Raw genomic sequence first — 18,711 nt, forward strand, 5'->3', positions numbered from 1 at the left:
CGTAACCTGAGACGTTCCCTTTCAAAGGGAACATTGAACTGTGTCCTCTAGGGGTTGCTATGGGGAATGCCTTCTGCGTGACTTGTGTCTGAAGCATACATCTAAAAACTACAATAGTATTGGCCGGTGACAGCCTATGGCGTCACTACCAGCACAACTAGTCTCTGCCGGCACGTCACTACACAACACAATATCCTCTTCTTTGTCTTTAAGGGACTGTTTTTGTTTGAAGCGAGTGCATCCTGGTAGGAACTATTTTCTTTCCTTTACTATGGCGAGAACTAGTAAAACAAATAAGAAGTGTGCAGATCCGTGTACTCATTTTATGACCCCTTATGACACACACAATCTTTGCTGACCCCTGTTCCCTGTTATCCTGAAGAGGCCATCAGGGGTCTGGCTTCTCCCGGCCTTCCTGTCTAGGCTGTTTCACGTTGAACTTGTCCATGCATCTAGAGAGTCTTTCGAGTGCTCAGGATTTCCCCCTCTTGCTGAGGGCTGAATTCTCCACTCCCTAGAGCTCCCTGGCTCAGCAACAGCAGCCTGGGAATCCCCTTTTTCCCTCCATGCTTTGCTGCCTCTTCAATCGTTTGAGTTCCCCTCTCGGCGGAGAGCTGTATGCTGCACTACATGAGCATAATGTTCCAGAGCCAGTCATTGTTGTGATAAGCAGGCTTGTTCCCCTCATATTTATGAATGAATGAATGAATGATGCATTTGTATAGCGCTTTCATGTGTATTTCCGTACACCCAAAGCGCTTTACAATCATATGGGGGATCTCTCCTCAACCACCACCACCAGTGTGTAGCATCCACTTGGATGATGCGTCAGCAGCCACAGTACAACGGCGCCAGTGCGCTCACCACACACCAGCTACAGGTGGAGAGGAGAGAGTGATATAGCCAATTTAATGGAAGGGGATTATTAGGAGGCCATGATTGACTAGGGCCAGTGGAGGGAATTTGGCCAGGACACCGGGGTTACACCCCTACTCTTTACGAGAAGTGCCATGGGATTTTTTGTGACCACAGAGAGTCAGGACCTCGGTTTAACGTCTCATCCGAAGGACGGTGCTTTTTACAGTATAGTGTCCCCATCACTATACTGGGGCATTAGGACCCACATAGACCACAGGGTGAGCACCCCCTGCTGGCCTCACTAACACCTCTTCCAACAGCAACCTAGTTTTCCCAGGAGGTCTCCCATCCAGGTACTGACCAGGCTCAGCCCTGCTTAGCTTCAGTGAGCAACCGATCTTGGGCTGCAGGGTGTTATACTGTGGTCGCACCGCTAGTGACGCGCCGGCAGTGACGAGTCGCATCGGTAGTGACATCATATGCTGTCGCCGGCCAATACTATTGTCGTTTTTGTTATGCTTCAGACACGAGTCACGCAGAAGGTGTTTCCCATAGCGACCCCTACAGGATGCAATTTCTTGTTTCCTTTCTCGGGGAACCATGGTTACATACGTAACCTGAAATGTTTTCCGGAAAAAATTTCAAAAACAGAAAAAGCTTATTGAGTAGTATATGAGGCTAATAAAGAGGAACACAAAGTTTTACTTGACACGTATCTATAATGTATCAAACCTTCAACAACAACAACAACAAGAAACTCTAAAACTTTTTTTTTTTCTGTAAACTGAATTTATTGTAGACACACGAGTGCAAAATATTGAACTAGGTAGTAAATGTTTACTTTCTGCTTTTAGAAATCTGATGAAATTATAGTCAGTCAGTTATTTTATATGCTTTATTTTAAGCATATTTTCCAGAAAACACTAGTATCCTTTGTATGTGGCAGTCAGTTAAGAATTTGCAGATCAATGGATTGGTAAATTCATGCTCATGTTGCTGTGATCTTATATGCCAAAAGCTGGTGGGTTACTGAGGGTACAGTCCTGTGCCTACAGCACTTTATGAGAATGTTCCTGAAATGTATCCTCTGCAACTTGCACTGAATTAAAGCATATGCAAATTATTATATGCAACAAAATTATAAAATATCTCAGGGAACATTTTATTAAATGCTGGTTGAACTTTTGCACATGATATTGCAGTACCAAACCTGCACATCATTCACTAACCACCCAGATCCAAAAATAAAAATTAAATTAATATGTTTCTAATTTCTAATTTATTTAGGAGCAGTTCTGTACACAGTTGTACATCTTTATAGTTACTCATATGTAAAATACATATTTATGAAAATTTATTTATTTATTTTTTTAAATATATATATGTTTAATAATGTGCATTTCAGCGTCTATTTAAACGTGAAAATGTACATTTGCTAAAACCACAATTTTTGCATGAATATTTATACGTTGGTTATGTTGGTTACTGTGCCTGGTGTCACCATTTTAGTGTGGTGATTGTCTGATTCTTAGTGTGAGTCACTGCAGTGGATGGGAGTTTCCTCTCATCACCAGTTCCATCAGGCCATTGCTATTCACCTCATCTCCTCTGCCTGTTTCTCTCTATCACTCTGTCTTTCACTCTCTCCAGCCTCACTCATGCTAGACAGATGAGATAACGCCATCACCCTACACATTATCAAGCCATCCATCCACTGCATCCTCACTGATATTATTACGCCTGGACATTGTGAGAAAGAAAGAATATATGTCCTCCTTACTATCGCACTGATAGGCCCTGACGTGCACTTACTGGTCTGGACTGGATTTCTTTGGCATACAGCGGCTGAAGGAATTCTGAATCGCCCTCCAGTTTCAGGCCTCTTTCTGTGATACGCAGGTTACCCATGCCGTCCTGCAGAAAGATTAAAAGAGAAAAAATAATAATAATGATAATCAGAGAATTCCAATATATGGTCTTAAAACAAAAGTTTATTGACAATGAAGAATTAAAATTAAAATGTATAAATTAATTTCATAATAAATGTCTAAATCAGGGGTTCCGTTCCAAGAACGTCGAGCTGCATCGAGACACTTTGGGAACGCCCCCTGCGTGACCACGCTCTGAATCAAGTGTATAATCCGTCCAATGGAATCGCATGACGTCACCGGCGTGATGACGTCACCGACCAGGAAGCTTAAAAGCACGTTCGGTGAAAACATCGCTAGCTTTCTGCCATTCAGCAAGCGCTCTGTGTCCTGTTACTCTCCGTTTTGTATGCAGAATTGCATGCCCTTTTATTTAGAGAGTAACAGTTTGTCTTGTGTACAATGTCTGTCTCTAAGGGTGAAAGTTATAAGCAGCAACATCACAGGCCCCTCAAGAGCTGATGCTGCATGCTCTGCTCCCATACAGACAACACACAAGCCGTGTGTATCCGGCTTGTGTGTTGTCTGTATGGGAGCGGAGCATGCAGCATCAGCCCTTGAGGGGGCTGGTTGCTTGCATTGTGAGCGCATGCCTTTGCGTGTGCTCCGCTCCCGGAAGGCTCTCTTCGAGAGGGGAGCCTTCACTAGCATTCCTCGCGGGTCTGGTCCCACTTCCGCCGAGGCGGAGTGGCGATTGCACTCGTGGGGATCGCAATTGGATCTGGTAGCAGGTATGGAGGCAGATCCATCGCCCGCTCACTGGGGTCGGAAGCCCGCTCTGCGGTTTCTTCCCCCCGGGGAGAGGGCGTGGCGCTACTCTTATCTTCCTCCGAGGAGGTGGATGTAGAGGGTGCCGATGAGGATTCACCCCCTCAATCTCCCCAGTATGAGAAGCTTTTAGAGGTGGTCACTCGCGCTGTTGCCACATTAAATCTTGAGTGGCCAGCCGAGAGACAAGCCGAACCGCAGAAAAGCAAGTTGGATGAGCGCTTTCTGCGGTCTCGGCCACCACCTCTGTGCCGAAGCCTTGCCTTTTTTCTCTGTGCCGAAGCCTTCCATTTTTTCTCTGTGCCGAAGCCTTACTCTTCGCGGCTCTACAGCCCCTCCGCTGTTCACTACGCTAATGTGCCGGGGCTGTCTGAGCATGCGTATAAGGCGATGCCCCGGGTGGAACAGACGCTTGCGAGCTATCTGTCCCCCGAAGCGGCATCGTCTTTGAAGGAACTTTGACTCTGGTGGGCAAAGGGTATGCGGCGGCAGGTCAGGCTGGTGCATGTCTGCACACCATGGGGGTGTTACAGGCATACCAAGCCGACCTGCTCAATGAGCTGGATGAAGGCGAGGGGGCTCGGCCTGAAGATATTGCCGAGCTCTGCAGAACAACTGATTTGTCTCTCCGTGCCACCAAGGAGACCACCCGCGCCATCGGCAGGTCTATGGCAGCCATGGTGGCTGCGGAGAGACACCTTTGGTTGACCCTGTCCAGAATTAAAGAGAAGGACAGGGTCTTCCTTATGGACGCCCCGTTTGTACCTTCGGGTCTGTTCGGCGCCGCCGTTGATTCGGTCGTCGACAGACACCAGGAGGCACGTCGTCAAGCGGCGGCGTTTCAGTGGTTCTTGCCTCGCCGTGCTCCAGCTCAGGGGGCTGCTGGATCTCAGCAGCCCCAGCCGCATACCAGCTCCTCATACAGGGAGGCCCAGAAACAGAGCGTCGCCTCCCGTGCGCCCCCCGTTGGGAGAGATCGTGGGTCTAGGCGGCACTCTGGGCCGGGCCCTTCTAAGCCCAAGACTGACCTGAGGGTGGTCTTGCAGGCTAAGAAGGGCTCGGCTAAAAGGCCCTGATGGTCGTGGCCCAGGGCCAATGAGGACAGCCCCCTCTGGGGAAGAGCGGTTAACACCTCATCATACGGTGCCCGTCTTTCCTCAGGGGATCGTCTCGCCAACCCTGCCACCCCTGGTGCTTCAGGGTGCAGCGGTCCCCGGTGAGCATACTTCTCGTCTACCACCCGTTATCGTAGCGGTACCGGGAAGCTCACGACCTCTACGGAGGTCCCTTCGACAGTTGGGTGTTTTCCTGCCGGTCCGCCGCTTCAGGACCCCATACCAGCTGTCTCTCTAACACCAGAGGTCAGCCTCGAGAGGCTGATTCCCTTAGTAGACTTTTCTGGCAGCGTGGAAACTTCTGCCGAATGTGTCTCAATGGGTCCTGCGCACTGTAGAAAGGGGTTATCGTATTCAGTTCGGTACTCCTCCTCCCAGCTTCAGCGGAGTTTTTCCCACTCTGGTGGGCCCCGAGCAGGCTCTGGTTATGGAACAGGAAGTAAACACTCTCCTGAGGAAGGAGGCCATCGAGGTGGTCCCTCCTCACGAACGACAGTCCGGGTTCTATAGCCAGTATGCTTGCTAAACCGTACAGTCATGTCACAGATCAGGTCCAAGAAATGGTTTGTGACGATAGATCTGAAGGACGCCTATTTTCATGTCTCCATCCTTCCTCATCACAGGAAGGTTCCTGAGGTTTGCTTTCGGGGGCGAAGCATACCAATATCGGGTTCTTCCTTTCGGCCTTGCACTCTCACCCCGCACTTTCACCAAGTGTGTGGATGCAGCTCTGGCTCCTCTGCGACTCCAAGGCATCTGCATACTAAACTATATCGACGACTGGCTGATTTTGGCCCAGTCTCATCAGATGGCGGTTCAACATCAAGATGTTGTTCTGTCACACATGAAAGTGCTAGGGTTAAGACTAAACACCAAGAAAAGTGTGCTTTCTCCAGCTCAGAGGACCACTTATCTAGGCGTGGTGTGGGATTCATCCATGATGCGGGCACGTTTGTCTCCCGCTCGTGTCGATTCGATCCTTACCGAGGTCGCGAGAGTGAAAGAGGGCCGGTCACTCACTGTAAAGCGGTTTCAGAGACTGCTGGGTCTGATGGCAGCTGCGTCCAATGTAATTCCTTTTGGCCTGCTGTACATGAGACCCCTTCAGTGGTGGCTCAGAACCAAGGGGTTCTCCCCGAGGGGAAACCTGATTCGCATGATCAAGGTCACGTGGCGATGCTTTTGTGCCTTAGACATGTGGAGGAAACCTTGGTTTCTGACTCAGGGCCGGTGCTGGGAGCTCCGTGTTGCCGCATCCAGCTTGCGACGGATGCGTCCCTCACTGGTTGGGGAGTGGTCATGAGTGGCCTCTCGGCCTGAGGTCTGTGGAGGGGTCTTCATCTCAGGTGGCACATCAATTGCCTGGAGATGTTGGCTGTGTTTCAGGCTCTGAAACACTTTCTTCCAGATCTAAGAGACCGCCATGTGTTGGTGCGCACTGACAACACAGCGGTGGTCTCTTATATCAACCACCAAGGAGGTCTGCGTTCGTGCCCCTTGTACAAGCTGGCGCACCAGATCCTTGTGTGGTCCCAGGGAAAACTCCTCTCACTGAGAGCAGTTTACATCCCTGGGCATTACAACGTGAGAGCAGACATCCTGTCGAGGCAGGGGCCGAGGCCCGGGGAATGGATGCTTCACCCCGAGGTGGTGAAGCAGATCTGGAAAGTGTTTGGCCAGGCTCAGGTGGACCTCTTCGCGACTCTAGAGAATGCGCAATGTCCCCTCTGGTACTCTCTGAGTCATTCAGCTCCCCTGGATTCCCCACCGTTGCACCACGCCCTGTCGTACTACAGGCTTTTCATCCTCCTCCCTTCAGGGAGCCCGGCCAGCAGAAGCTTAATTGTATGTGTCCAGTGCGAGCACTGGATGCATACGTCCACAGGACTGCCCTGTGGAGGAAGGCTGACCAACTTCTGGTCTGTTACGGCCCTCCGAGGAGAGGCCGCCCTGCTGCCAAGCCTTCTTTAAGCCGGTGGATCGTGGATGCCATTGTCGTAGCCTATGAGTCCTCTGACCTTCCCTCACCTCTGGGAGTTAAGGCTCACTCTACAAGGAGTATGTCTGCCTCTAAGGCCTTTCTTTCGGGGCTTTCTATTCAGGATATCTGTAACACTGTGGGTTGGTCCACACCCTTGACCTTGACCTACTAGGTTCTACGGCCTAGATCTTCGAGCCTCTCCTGGCTCTTTTGTTCTCTCGCCCTAATCACAGGCAGGGACGTTTCCTCAGTATGGTGGCGTGGGCATCTCGTTCCCAAAGCGTCTCGACGTAGCTCGACGTTCCTGGAAGGGAATGTCTCTAAGTTACGTATGTAACCCTAGTTCCCTGAAGGGAACAAGATGCTGCGTCTCAAGGCCATACTTCCGGCATCCCTGCAGCGCTTGCTTCATCCGAAAGCTAGCATTGTTGTCACCAAATGTGCTTTTAAGCTTCCTGGTTGGTGACGTCATCACGCCGGTGACGTCACACAATTCCATTGGATGGATTATACATGTGATTCAGAGCGTGGTCACGCTGGGGGCATTCCCAAAGCATCTCGACGCAGCGTATCGACACAGCGCCTCGTTCCCTTCAGGGAACTAGGGTTACATACGTAACCTAGAGACGTTTTCAAACTAGAGTTCAGAACCACAGTTGGCACCACAAGTGGAATTTGCAGGGTGGTTCACATAAAAAAAAAAAAAAATAAATAAATAAAAAATCTGTGGAAAGAACTGTAAATAATTTTAAGCAAACAAGTTATGCTTTAGAGTAAAAATATTAATTTAAAATGTTTTTAGTACAAAAGTCGGAACCTTAGAAGAACAAATTATTACATCAAGACAGTCAATGCATATTTTACATATTTTCCATTGAAAAATAAAATGTTAACAAAGCTGTAATGCAATCAGAATCAACAAACCCTCAGCACACTTTGTATACCAACTCTTAAAGGGGTCATCCGATGCCCATTTTCCACAAGTTAATATGATGCTTTAGGGTCCTAATGAAAAGTTTGTAATATACTTTGATTAAAAATTCTCAATGGTAGTGTAAAAAAACACTCATTTTACCTGGTAAAAAATGGCTCCGTTCTCAGCAAGCGATATCAGTACCTGGCCCTTTAAATTATATGAACCTCTGTTCACCCCGCCCCTCAGTTCTGTGGGGCGTGTCATTACAACGCACATGGGGTGTTGCCTAGACAACAGTTGAGGGTTTATTTGGGGAAATAATGGTTTCGCGAGGCTTTGAAAACACATTTGTGCAACTATATCAGTTTGAACCGGAGTTGGAGCCGAAACAAGATGACACCCGTGGCAATTACGGCTTAAGCAAGGCGTTTCTGAATGGTTAGTAAACTTAATGTCACTTTGATATATCTTTGTATGTACTGGCAGGATAGTGTACTGATAGAGATACAAACGCGATGTGTTTACTGAGGTATAGCTGACTGAACAAGAGCAAATAAGTGATCGATTAACATAACTTACCCCGTTGTAATATTGAAATACATAAATGTGAGTGTTATCTTTACTCGTATGCCGTTGCTGGCTGTAAACACTGTTTTGCATGTATTGCGTTAAAGTTACCATTCTTAATGCAGTTATAACTGATCCAAAACGATTTAAAATAACTGTACATGACTTCATAATCATTAACAGACACCGTTTTAAACCATCTAGCGTTACAAAGCTAAGCTTAATGTAGTTTTACGAAAACTTACACAGTTTGTAAATAGACAATCACCTTAACGCATTGGTCATTATAAACGTGCGATTATTAATTATATTGAGATGGATTTACATAGAGAAAATGACATAACTATGTTCTCTGAGAGTATAAGTTACACTTTCATTGATCGTGAAACATGCTAACTTTAGTACATTATTAGAGAAAGGCGATTAGCAAATATTCATAGAAAAAAATATTACTCTCACTTCTTCTGGTGAAGATGAGACAGGAATACTAATAGTTGATACAGATCCATTTTTCAGCAGCAGCTTCTCATATACTGGTGAGAAATGATTTGCGTAAACATAAGCCTATTTAAGTAGATCGGCGGCACATTCCCTTCAAAAATAAAATTCAGCCACTGTGTCCTCAGCGGCTCAGATGTCAGTAGTAAATGATGACTGCTGTGTTTGCTGTTACACCCATCAACTGTACTCCACACTCGCTTAGGCAACATTCTGCTCCAGCGTCGAAACAATGGCTGACAGTTTACTTCTCACTTGGTGCGGGTCTATACTAAAACACTACTTTCTATCATCTGTCCTGGGAGCGGCCTCTGTCGGTGTGATGGCACAATGACAGGCATCTGAGAATGGCTCGATATGAAAAGGGGCAAATTATTTTACTAAATTAAAAGAAAACTGCTGGGCGGATCTTTTTCATTCTAGGGGGGTTGTGTACACACTCTCCCAACACACATTTCAGTTCAAACTGCTTGTAAAAGTGCATGTGGCACCGGATGACCCCTTTAAATGCTGTCTTTTTGCAGACAAAATCAAGTTATTTTAATTGGAATCCATATGACTGGGAATTTTGTGTGAGGGTTAAAAGATTTCTGTTTTAAGTTGGTCAGTGGGATTCTCAAACAAAAGCTGCTTGGTTTCAAAGAGATTTCTATGCGAGCTGTGCTTCAAAAACCACTAGGCTACACTACTGACAATGGAAAATGGACCCTTCTTGCATACACAATTTTGCCCAAATTTTGCTAATGTGACAACACCTTTAGTATAGCCATACTACTCTTAGTGTAACTATCCAACTTCAGTACAGATTTAGTAAAATGAATATCAAGAGCCCCTCCAGTGGTTCCACATAAACACAACACATTTTTTTTCACGTTAAACTAAGTATTAAATGCATGCAAATGCATTTTGATACAGGGTCCCAATAGCTCAGTTTGCTATTTGAACATTACCCTTACGATAAACATAGACTGTGTGCTTTGAAGTCTGAAGCCTTTGGTGAGGAATCTTTTGCCACTTCCCATCCCTCACATGCTCTTATCAGCTTATTTAATAATATTCACATCAAAGAATCAGAGTGCCTGTCGCAATTGTACCCTACTTTGGTCTGTTGGCCATTTTCTCTGCACAACTGCCATTAACGTAAGCAAATATAGGGGATGAGTTTTATTATGGCTGACTTCTATGAATGTCTGTAACAAACTTTTAAGGCATGCTGCTGCAATTTGCAGGTCTATGTGGATTGAGAAGACACATTAAAATTAGCATGTAGATCAAATTGTGACTGTATGGACGAGTAATATCAGTCCTTTTTTCTAACTCACATCTTGAGTGATGCCTATAACAATATCAGCAGTGTATTCAATGACAAATGTCTTAGTCATTAGCAAGTTTAGTAATAATTGCATAATTGCAAGTTGATTCTGTATTTATCCATTTTATTGCAAGTGTAAGACAGTACTTCAGGAGACTGGCTCTGATTTGTAATTTTTCAGCACTGTCACATTTTGCTTGTCAACTTACTTGTCACTGTAATCTGGATCATTAGAATCTGCATAGTTAGAACATAATGTAGGGTCATTAGCTGGTCATTGACTGGTCAACTGGTAGTCAAGCTGGTAGTTGACCAGTTACCATGTTCCAAAAAGGACTTAAAAAATGTCCAACCTAAAACCATCATTCAAAAACAGTTAAAAATTAAAAATTTGGATTTTTGATCCTGGATTTTCCCAAGCAGAGGAGACTCAGGGCAGGTTGGGAGTAAAACTTGGCTTTTGTGGTGATAGAATGTAAACTAACCAAAGATGCAGGAAGGGGGAAGGGAGGAAAATGAGATTAGGTGCTGTGTGATGCTGAATCTTTCCAGCTCTTTCTCTACACAAATCCAAATAGAATCAGAGGTGGCAGATACAGGCAGAAGAAAAGGCAACGAATATGATGAATTATTCAGGCAGGTTTGCAGCAGCTGACAGTAAGGTCCAAAACTCTCAGGTTTGTTTCTGCACGATGCTATACGGGAATCAACAAACCTCCTTTGGCGTGCCACAGTTTATGCAGCATCAAGGAGTAAATTGATTCCCCCACAAGTGTCATTGCACTAGCTGTTTGATATTTATGGTGGAGGAGAAAGTGTGAGAGAGGAGAGAAAGAGGAGACAAGAATTGCAAAGAGGGGGCTGGTGAAAAAACAATCTCCTTTATCTGATGCTGTGACATTGAGGGGACAGCGTAAAGAGTGCTTTAAAAAGAAAGAGAGAAGGGCCAATGACAGAGCTTGCGAGAAGGTATTGTGGAATACACAGACACATTACTTATTCCAGGTTATCTAAAGCATAGGGGTTTCAAACTTCTTGAAGTAAAAAACCTCCAAACATGTTGACCTCCACTACCCTAGGGCTGTGAAAGGTTTAGAATGCAGGTTCTCAAGCTGAGGTCTCTTGAAAAGCGAAAAAATAAAAATAAAATAAAAAGGAGGGAGAGAGAATGGGTGAATAATATCATAAAGTAAGAAAGCAGAATTAAATAATTATGTCAAACTTTAAAATATCAAATAGTTTATTATTATTCATAATTTATATTTTACACTTTTTTTTCTAACTTTCGCTTTTCAACAGACCTCAGCTTGTGAACCTGTTCTGAACCAGTGCAACATTTGAGTTGTATTGTGTATAATGACCAGGGTAAGGATGTTATCAGGAAGTTATTAGCTAAGCTATGTTTCTGAATTGAGCAAATATAATGTCACACAAACATTATTTCAGGCAAACAAACGTCATTGTGCATTCATTGTGCTTTTTGCAATGGTTTTATACAAATCATTTTTATTTGTATCATGTTAACCTGTTGAAATTTCAGTTTTGACTATTTTGATGTGCTGGTTTTTAATTCATTAAAAAAAAAATCTGAACAAGCCTAACACTGGCTTGAAATGTGCATCTCACTGCCAAAACAGTGCACAAAGTCTGCAAGGTTGTACAACTCTAGCTACACACTGCACAGGATAGCAATTTCGAAACAGTAGAAGGTTCAGCTCTTGAATTTTAATTAGCTAACGTGACTGGGCGGCCTAGGAAGATTGTCTAGCAATGTCAGTGCTAGCTAATTAATATGCATGAGCTCAGTCTTCACCATAGTGACATTACAACCCAAGCTTCTTCTTTCTCCACTCTTTAAAATTTGTTCTGTTGCCAAATATGTAAAGTCATAAGCCTTCTTTGCCAATACTCAGATATCTCATCTTTTCTGATCATGCACACAAATACATTCACACAAAAATAGCACAACACCAAGTCTGCATCCAAAAGCTAAAAATGCTGCCTCCTCGGAAAGCATATGAAGGCAACAGTGCATGTTCAAATCTGATCACATGTGCTGATCTGATCAGTTGTAGTTAATGGCCAGTTTGTGTGTAAATGTACATGTTGACCAACTTTTTTCACTTTTAATGTAATTTCTAAACAATTAGTATTAATTAATTACATATTTGCTTAGTTACAGAGCCAGAGGGTGCTCCAGATTCGTCTTGTGCCCCTCCATCATATGATAGCACACAAAATTAAAAAATTGCCTGTCGCAATTGTACCCTACTTTGGATTATTGGCCATTTTCTCTGCACTACTGCCATTAACATAAGCAAATGTGGGGGATGAGTTTTATTATGGCTAACTTCTATGAATGTCTTTAGCAAACTCTTTGAGGCATAGTGCAGCAATTTGCAGGTCTGTGTGGATTGAGAAGACACATTAAAATTGGCAAGTAGATAAAGAAATAAAGGCTACATTTTGACCTTTTTCACTTTTAATATCTTTTCTAAACAATTAGTATTAACCCTCATGTGGTGTTCATGTCATTTTTGACTGGAGAAGATTTTCTTTTTCCTGAAAATACTAGTTAATGTTATCGCATTGAACTGAAACTTAGTGACTTTGTTCACAGAGACTATAACAACTTGTCCACATTTTTTATTTATTTATTTTTTACTTTTTTGTGTTGTTTTTTTCACCTTGTTACACCTATGGTGTTCCCGGTCAAAAATGACAGGCCTACACAAAATAGCTTATAAATCCCTCGTTATGCTATATTATCCCCAAAAATTGGATTCAATCTTTTTATCAACTTGTTTTCTTTCAATTAGGACTGGTTTTGTATTCAATTTTCAAACAGTTTAATTGTAGGAGTCATTTATCCGAGCTTATGCACCTCAGTTTTTGAGTGAAAAAAGCATTATTTGTTAATAATTTTGCCAATATTGAGAAAAATATGAAAATAAATTGCGCTGTTGATCACACTAGTCTACTTTAATGTTTAAGCAGGAAATTTCTTTTGAAATGCTTTTATTTTGTACAAAATGACACAGAGTCACACTTGTGGTGTTCCCAGTCAAAAATGACGAGCCTACACAAAATAGCTTATAAATCACTTGTTATGCTATATTATCACCCAAAATTGGATTCAGTCTTTTTATCAACTTGTTTTCTTTTAATTAGGACTGGTTTTGTATTTCATTTTCAAACGGTTTAATTGTAGGAGTCATTTATCTGAGCTCCTGGTCATTGAAAGTGAATGGGGGAGACTGAAAATTAGAGAAAAATTTACTTGTCAGGAGCATGTTTATCATGTTTCCATATGTATATGTGTGCTTGCAGACATAGAGCCATTGGACATGTGCATGCATGGATACATGTATGCCACACACACACACACACACACACACACACACACACACACACACACACACACACACACACACACAAACTATTTTCTGAAAGAAACATTCTTTTTCACAGTGATAATTTTTTTTTATCTAATATCCATTCATCAATCTGACATTACCACATTCGAACACACACTCACACACCTAAACTCACACTCACGCACAAACTGGCTGTGACTGCAGTGACCCTGCTTCAAAAGAATCTCTCTTTCATGTTCTTGTTTCATCACACCTTCCAGACAAAATATTATGACATTTTGTTTTGGAACTGTGATGTTCTCATTTTTTTACTTAAAAAATTAGATGCCTACTCTCAGATAAATGAGGCCCACAATTAATTAGATGCAAATAGAAATATAAAACCAGTCCTAATTGACAGAAAACAAGTTGACAAAAAGATTGAATACAAGATTGGGTGAAAATGTGGTTAAATGAGTAATTTATAAGCAATTTTTTATAGGTCTGTCATTTTTGACCGGGAACACCACAAGTGTGACTATGTGCCATTTTTTACAAAATAAAAGTTTTTCAAAACAAACTTCCTGGTGAACCATTAAAGTAGACTAGTGTGATCAACAGAACCAATATTTATTCATATTTTTTTAATATTTCCAAAATTATTCAAAAATAATGATTTTTTTACTTAAAAAATTAGATGCCTACTCTCAGATAAATGAGGCCCACAATTAATTAGATGCAAATAGAAATATAAAACCAGTCCTAATTGACAGAAAACAAGTTGACAAAAAGATTTAATACAAGATTGGGTGAAAATGTGGTTAAATGAGTGATTTATAAGCTATTTTTTAAAGGCCTGTCATTTTTGACCGGGAACACCATAGGTGTAATAGGATTTTGAACACCACATGAGGGTTAATTACATATTTGCTTAGTTATAGAGCCAGAGCATGCTTCAGATTCTCCTTGTGCCCCTCCATCATGTGACAGCACACAAAATTTAATAATAATAATAATAATAATAATAATAATAATAATAATAATAATAAAAGACATATGCTGATGATACACTGGGCAACTTTTTAAGCAATGTTGCTGGGCAACTTTGGCAAATGTTGCTGTAAATGGGCAGCCAGGTGTGATACAGAGCACACAGATCTAAATTTTCCAGATAGAAATGTGTTACCCATTTTTAATGAGAAGGTGCCCAAGCAACATTGCTCAAAAAAAGTTGCCCGATAAAATTGCTCAAAAAGTCGCCCAGTGTATCATCAGCAGAGTGCAGAATTTAAAGTGCAGTTTTATTTTTTATAGTGCGTCTCAGAATTTCTACACTGTGAAATGAAGCACATACTCACATACACTGTGCATCTGCATGTTGCCTTCCGGGAACTCTCGCTGCGTCATCAACGCTATGGGGAACGCCATTGGCGAGCCGCATTCTGAGTCATAGTCTATAAACCAATCAGAAGATGGGAGTGACGTCACCGCCGCAGTGACGTCAGCGACCGGGAAGTATAAAGCACGTGCGTTTCAAACCGGCATCAGCTTTTGTCATTCAGCGAGAGCGCTCTGTGTCTGTGTCTGTCTGCATAGTTTACTGTTTTTTGTGCCAAAGCACAGCTTTTGTTTGAGTAAACTATGCCAAATAGGGGGAAAAAACACTGTACGATCGGCTTCCACTGCGGGTGCTCCGTTCCCGGAAGGCTCTCTTCGAGGAGGGGGCCTTCACCAGCGTTCCTCGCGGGTCTGGTCCCGCTTCCGCCGAGGCGGAGCGGCAGCTGCACCCGTGGGGTTCACAGCTCGATTTACTAGAGGGAATGGAGACGGGTGATCCCCTATCTCCCTCCTCACCTAGTGAATCGTTGGACCTTCTTCTGGATGAGGAAGCCCGCACTGCGGTTCCTTCCCTCCAGGCGGAGGAGTCCGCGCTTCTCTTGTCTTCCTCTGAGGAGGTTGATGTAGAGGGCGCGGGCGAATGTATTCAACTGCCCCCCCGTTTGCCCCAAAAGTATGAGGAGCTCTTGGAAGTACTGACTAACGTGGTAGCCAAGCTTAACATCAGCTGGCCCGTGGAACAAGAACATGAGCCACAGAAAAGCAAGCTTGATGAGCGCTTTCTGCGGACAAGGTCAGCACTTCCAAGACGGAGCCTTCCATTTTTCCCCGATCTGCATGCAGAGATCGCCAGATCGTGGGAAAAACCTTTTTCAGCCCGCTTATTCACCCCGGCTGCTGATTACTACGGTAATGTGGCGGGGCAGGATGAGCGTGGCTACAAGACGATGCCGCGGGTTGAGCAGACACTTGCGAGTTATCTGTCACCCGATCTGGCATCGTTGTTGAAGGCTCCATCCTTGCCTACTAAGCCTCTCAAGATCACTTCGGGCTTGGTGGGCAAGGCGTACACGGCAGCAGGTCAGGCTGGTGCTTGTTTGCACACTATGTCGGTGTTGCAGGCATACCAGGCTGACCTGCTAAAGGAACTAAGCGATGGCGAGGAAGCAAATATATCTGAGATGCGCAGGACCGCAGATTTAGCTCTCTGTGCCACCAAGGGGACCGCTCGTGCTGTTGGGCGGTCTATGGCAGCCCTGGTGGCCATGGAGAGACATCTGTGGTTGACCCTGTCCGAGATGAAAGACAAGGACAGGGTCCTCCTTTTGGACGCACCGCTGCAGGCTTCTGGCCTCTTTGGTGATTCTGTTGATGCAGTTGTCAGCAGACACCAGGAGGCCCGCAAGCAGGCAGCGGCATTCCAGCGCTATCTCCCTTGCCACGTTTATTCCTCTGGGGCTGATCGGGAGCAGTCCCAGCTGTGTACGAGCTCCTCATACCGTGAGGCACAGAAGAGGAGTGTTGCAACCCGTGCCCCTCCGGCAAGACCTAGAGGGCGGGGTCAGCAACACTCAAAGCCGGGGACCTCTAAGACGAGGCCTGACCTGAGGGTCATCCTCCAATCGAAGAGGTCCTCGGCTAAACGGCCCTGACTTCTGCAGTACAGGGCCGGTGAGGGTAGCCCCTCTCGGGGAGGAATGGGGTCCACCACAGTACATCGTGCCTATTCCTCCTCGGGGCCCTCAGGAGACCAGCCAGCTAACCCTGCCGGTGTTACAGGGCGCGGCAGTCTCTCGCAAACCTTTACTTGTTTTCCCGCCCGGCAACGTAGCGGGGCCAGTGGGTTTGCCACCCCTACGGGGGTCCTCAGAGCAGTTAGTTCAGGTGTTTCCTGCCAGTCAGCTGTTAAAGGCCACCGAATTAATTCCTCAAATAATACCAGAATTACCAGAACTCGAGAGGCTGGTTCCCTTATTTCACTTTCAGGCAGCATGGAAACTACTGCCGAATGTGTCTTCATGGGTCCTGAACCGCTCAGTCAGAAAGCTGAAGTTCAAGATGTTGACTGTCAGTCAGGTCGTGTCTCAAATCAGGTCCGAGGACTGGTTTGTCATGATAGATCTAAAAGACGCTTACTTTCACGTCTCCATCCTTCCTCAACACAGGAAGTTCCTCAGGTTTGCTTTCAGGGGTGAAGCTTACCAATACAGAGTTCTTCTTTTTGGCCTAGCACTCTCACTCCGAACTTTCACAAAGTGTGTGGATGCTGCGCTGGCTCCTCTGCGACTCCAGGGCATCCGCATACTGAACTACACAGAAGACTGGCTGATTTTAGCCAGTACAGAACAGTTAGCGGTTCAACATCGAGGTGTTGTTCTCGCTCACATGAAAGAGTTGGGGTTGAGACTCAACGCCAGAAAAGTGTGCTGTCTCCATTACAGAGAACCACTTATCTAGGTGTCATATGGGATTCAACCACGATGCAGGCACGAATGTCACCTGCTCGGATCGAGTCGATCCTTACTGCAGTAAATGCCGTCAAGCTATACCTTTTGGACTGCTGCACATGAGGCCACTACAGTGGTGGCTCAAAACCAAGGGGTTTTCCCCGAGGGGGAACCCATTCCGCAAGATCAAGGTCACGCAGCCATGCCTACGTGCCTTGGACATGTGGAGGAAACCTTGGTTTCTATCTCAGGGCCCGGTTTTGGGAGCTCCTTGTCGCCGCGTCACGCTAGCGACAGATGCCTCCCTCACCGGCTGGGAAGCGGTCATGAGTGGCCGCTCGGCCCGCGGTCTTTGGAGCGGTCATCATCTCTCATGGCACATAAATTGTCTAGAGATGCTGGCCGTATTCAAGGCCCTAAAGCACTTTCTCTCGGACCTGAGAGACCGTCACGTGTTGGTCCGCACCGACAACACGGCGGTGGTGTATTATATCAATCACCAGGGGGCTATGCGTTCACGTCCCTTGTACAAGCTGGCGTACCATATCCTCCTGTGGTCACAGGGAAGACTTCTCTCGCTGAGAGCAGTTCATATCCCTGGACGTCTCAATGTGGGAGCAGACGTCCTGTCGAGGCAGGGGCCGAGGCCCGGGGAATGGATGCTTCATCCGAAGGTAGTGAAGCAGATATGGAGAGTGTTTGGCCAGGCTCAGGTGGACCTCTTTGCGACTCAAGAGACATCGCAATGTCCCCTCTGGTACTCTCTAGTTCCTCCAGCTCCTCTTGGACTGGATGCGATGGTACAGACGTGGCGAGGCTACATTTGTACGCCTTTCCCCCAATTGCTCTGCTCCCAGGAGTTCTGGAAAGAGTGCGCCGGTATGGAGTACGGCTTCTACTAGTAGCCCGTACTGGCTGGCCCGAGTATGGTTCTCGGAAATAATCGCCCTCCTCGATGGCTCTCCATGGGAGATTCCCGTCAGGAGGAACCTTCTCTCACAGGCCGGGGGCTCAATCCTTCACCCCCGCCCAGAGATTTGGAAACTATGGGTGTGGCCCCTGAGGGGGCACATCTCATAGAGGCTGGTCTCTCAACCGAGGTTGCTGAGACCATCCTTCATTCCAGAGCTCCCTCTATGAGGAAACTTTATGGCCTTAAGTGGAAACTGTTTACTGCATGGTGTAATCAGCACCAATTAGACCCAGTTCACTGCCCAATAGGTACAGTACTGGAGTTTCTGCAGTCTCGCTTTTACGCAGGACTGACCCACTCCACCCTGAAGGTGTACGTGGCGGCGTTATCAGCCTACCACGCCCCTCTCAGTGGCCTGTCAGTGGGTAGAAACCCCTTGGTCATGCATGAAGTGACCAAAGTGTGATTTCTTAGTCACGTGTTTGGACGCCCTTACAGTGAGTTCAATAGTGCTCTAATGACGAGATGATTTGATACGATGATGTGGCTTAGTTTATTCTCAAGAAGAAGAAAGAAAAAATGACATATATTAAACAATTAGTATTCGCGTTATCTACAAACAAAAACGTTAAGCATCAATTGAAACCTTACATCTGCTGGCGTCTTCCACAGTTCCACGAGCTCATTATGTCATTTACTAGGGACGCAATACTT

The 18,711-nt window shown here is 45.3% G+C and overlaps 1 protein-coding gene across 1 annotated transcript in view; it reads right to left on the minus strand.

Moving 5' to 3' along the window:
- sgcd (sarcoglycan, delta (dystrophin-associated glycoprotein)) overlaps positions 1-18,711 on the minus strand; it is a 108,010-nt gene that overhangs the window by 13,467 nt on the left and 75,832 nt on the right. Inside the window, exon 3 of the mRNA XM_073824946.1 lies at positions 2,671-2,772. Within this exon, the coding sequence (XP_073681047.1) occupies positions 2,671-2,772 (102 nt within the window). The remainder of the gene's footprint in view (positions 1-2,670; positions 2,773-18,711) is intronic.

This window comes from Garra rufa, chromosome 19 (genome assembly GCF_049309525.1).
Source record: "Garra rufa chromosome 19, GarRuf1.0, whole genome shotgun sequence".
Lineage (NCBI taxonomy): Eukaryota > Metazoa > Chordata > Actinopteri > Cypriniformes > Cyprinidae > Garra > Garra rufa.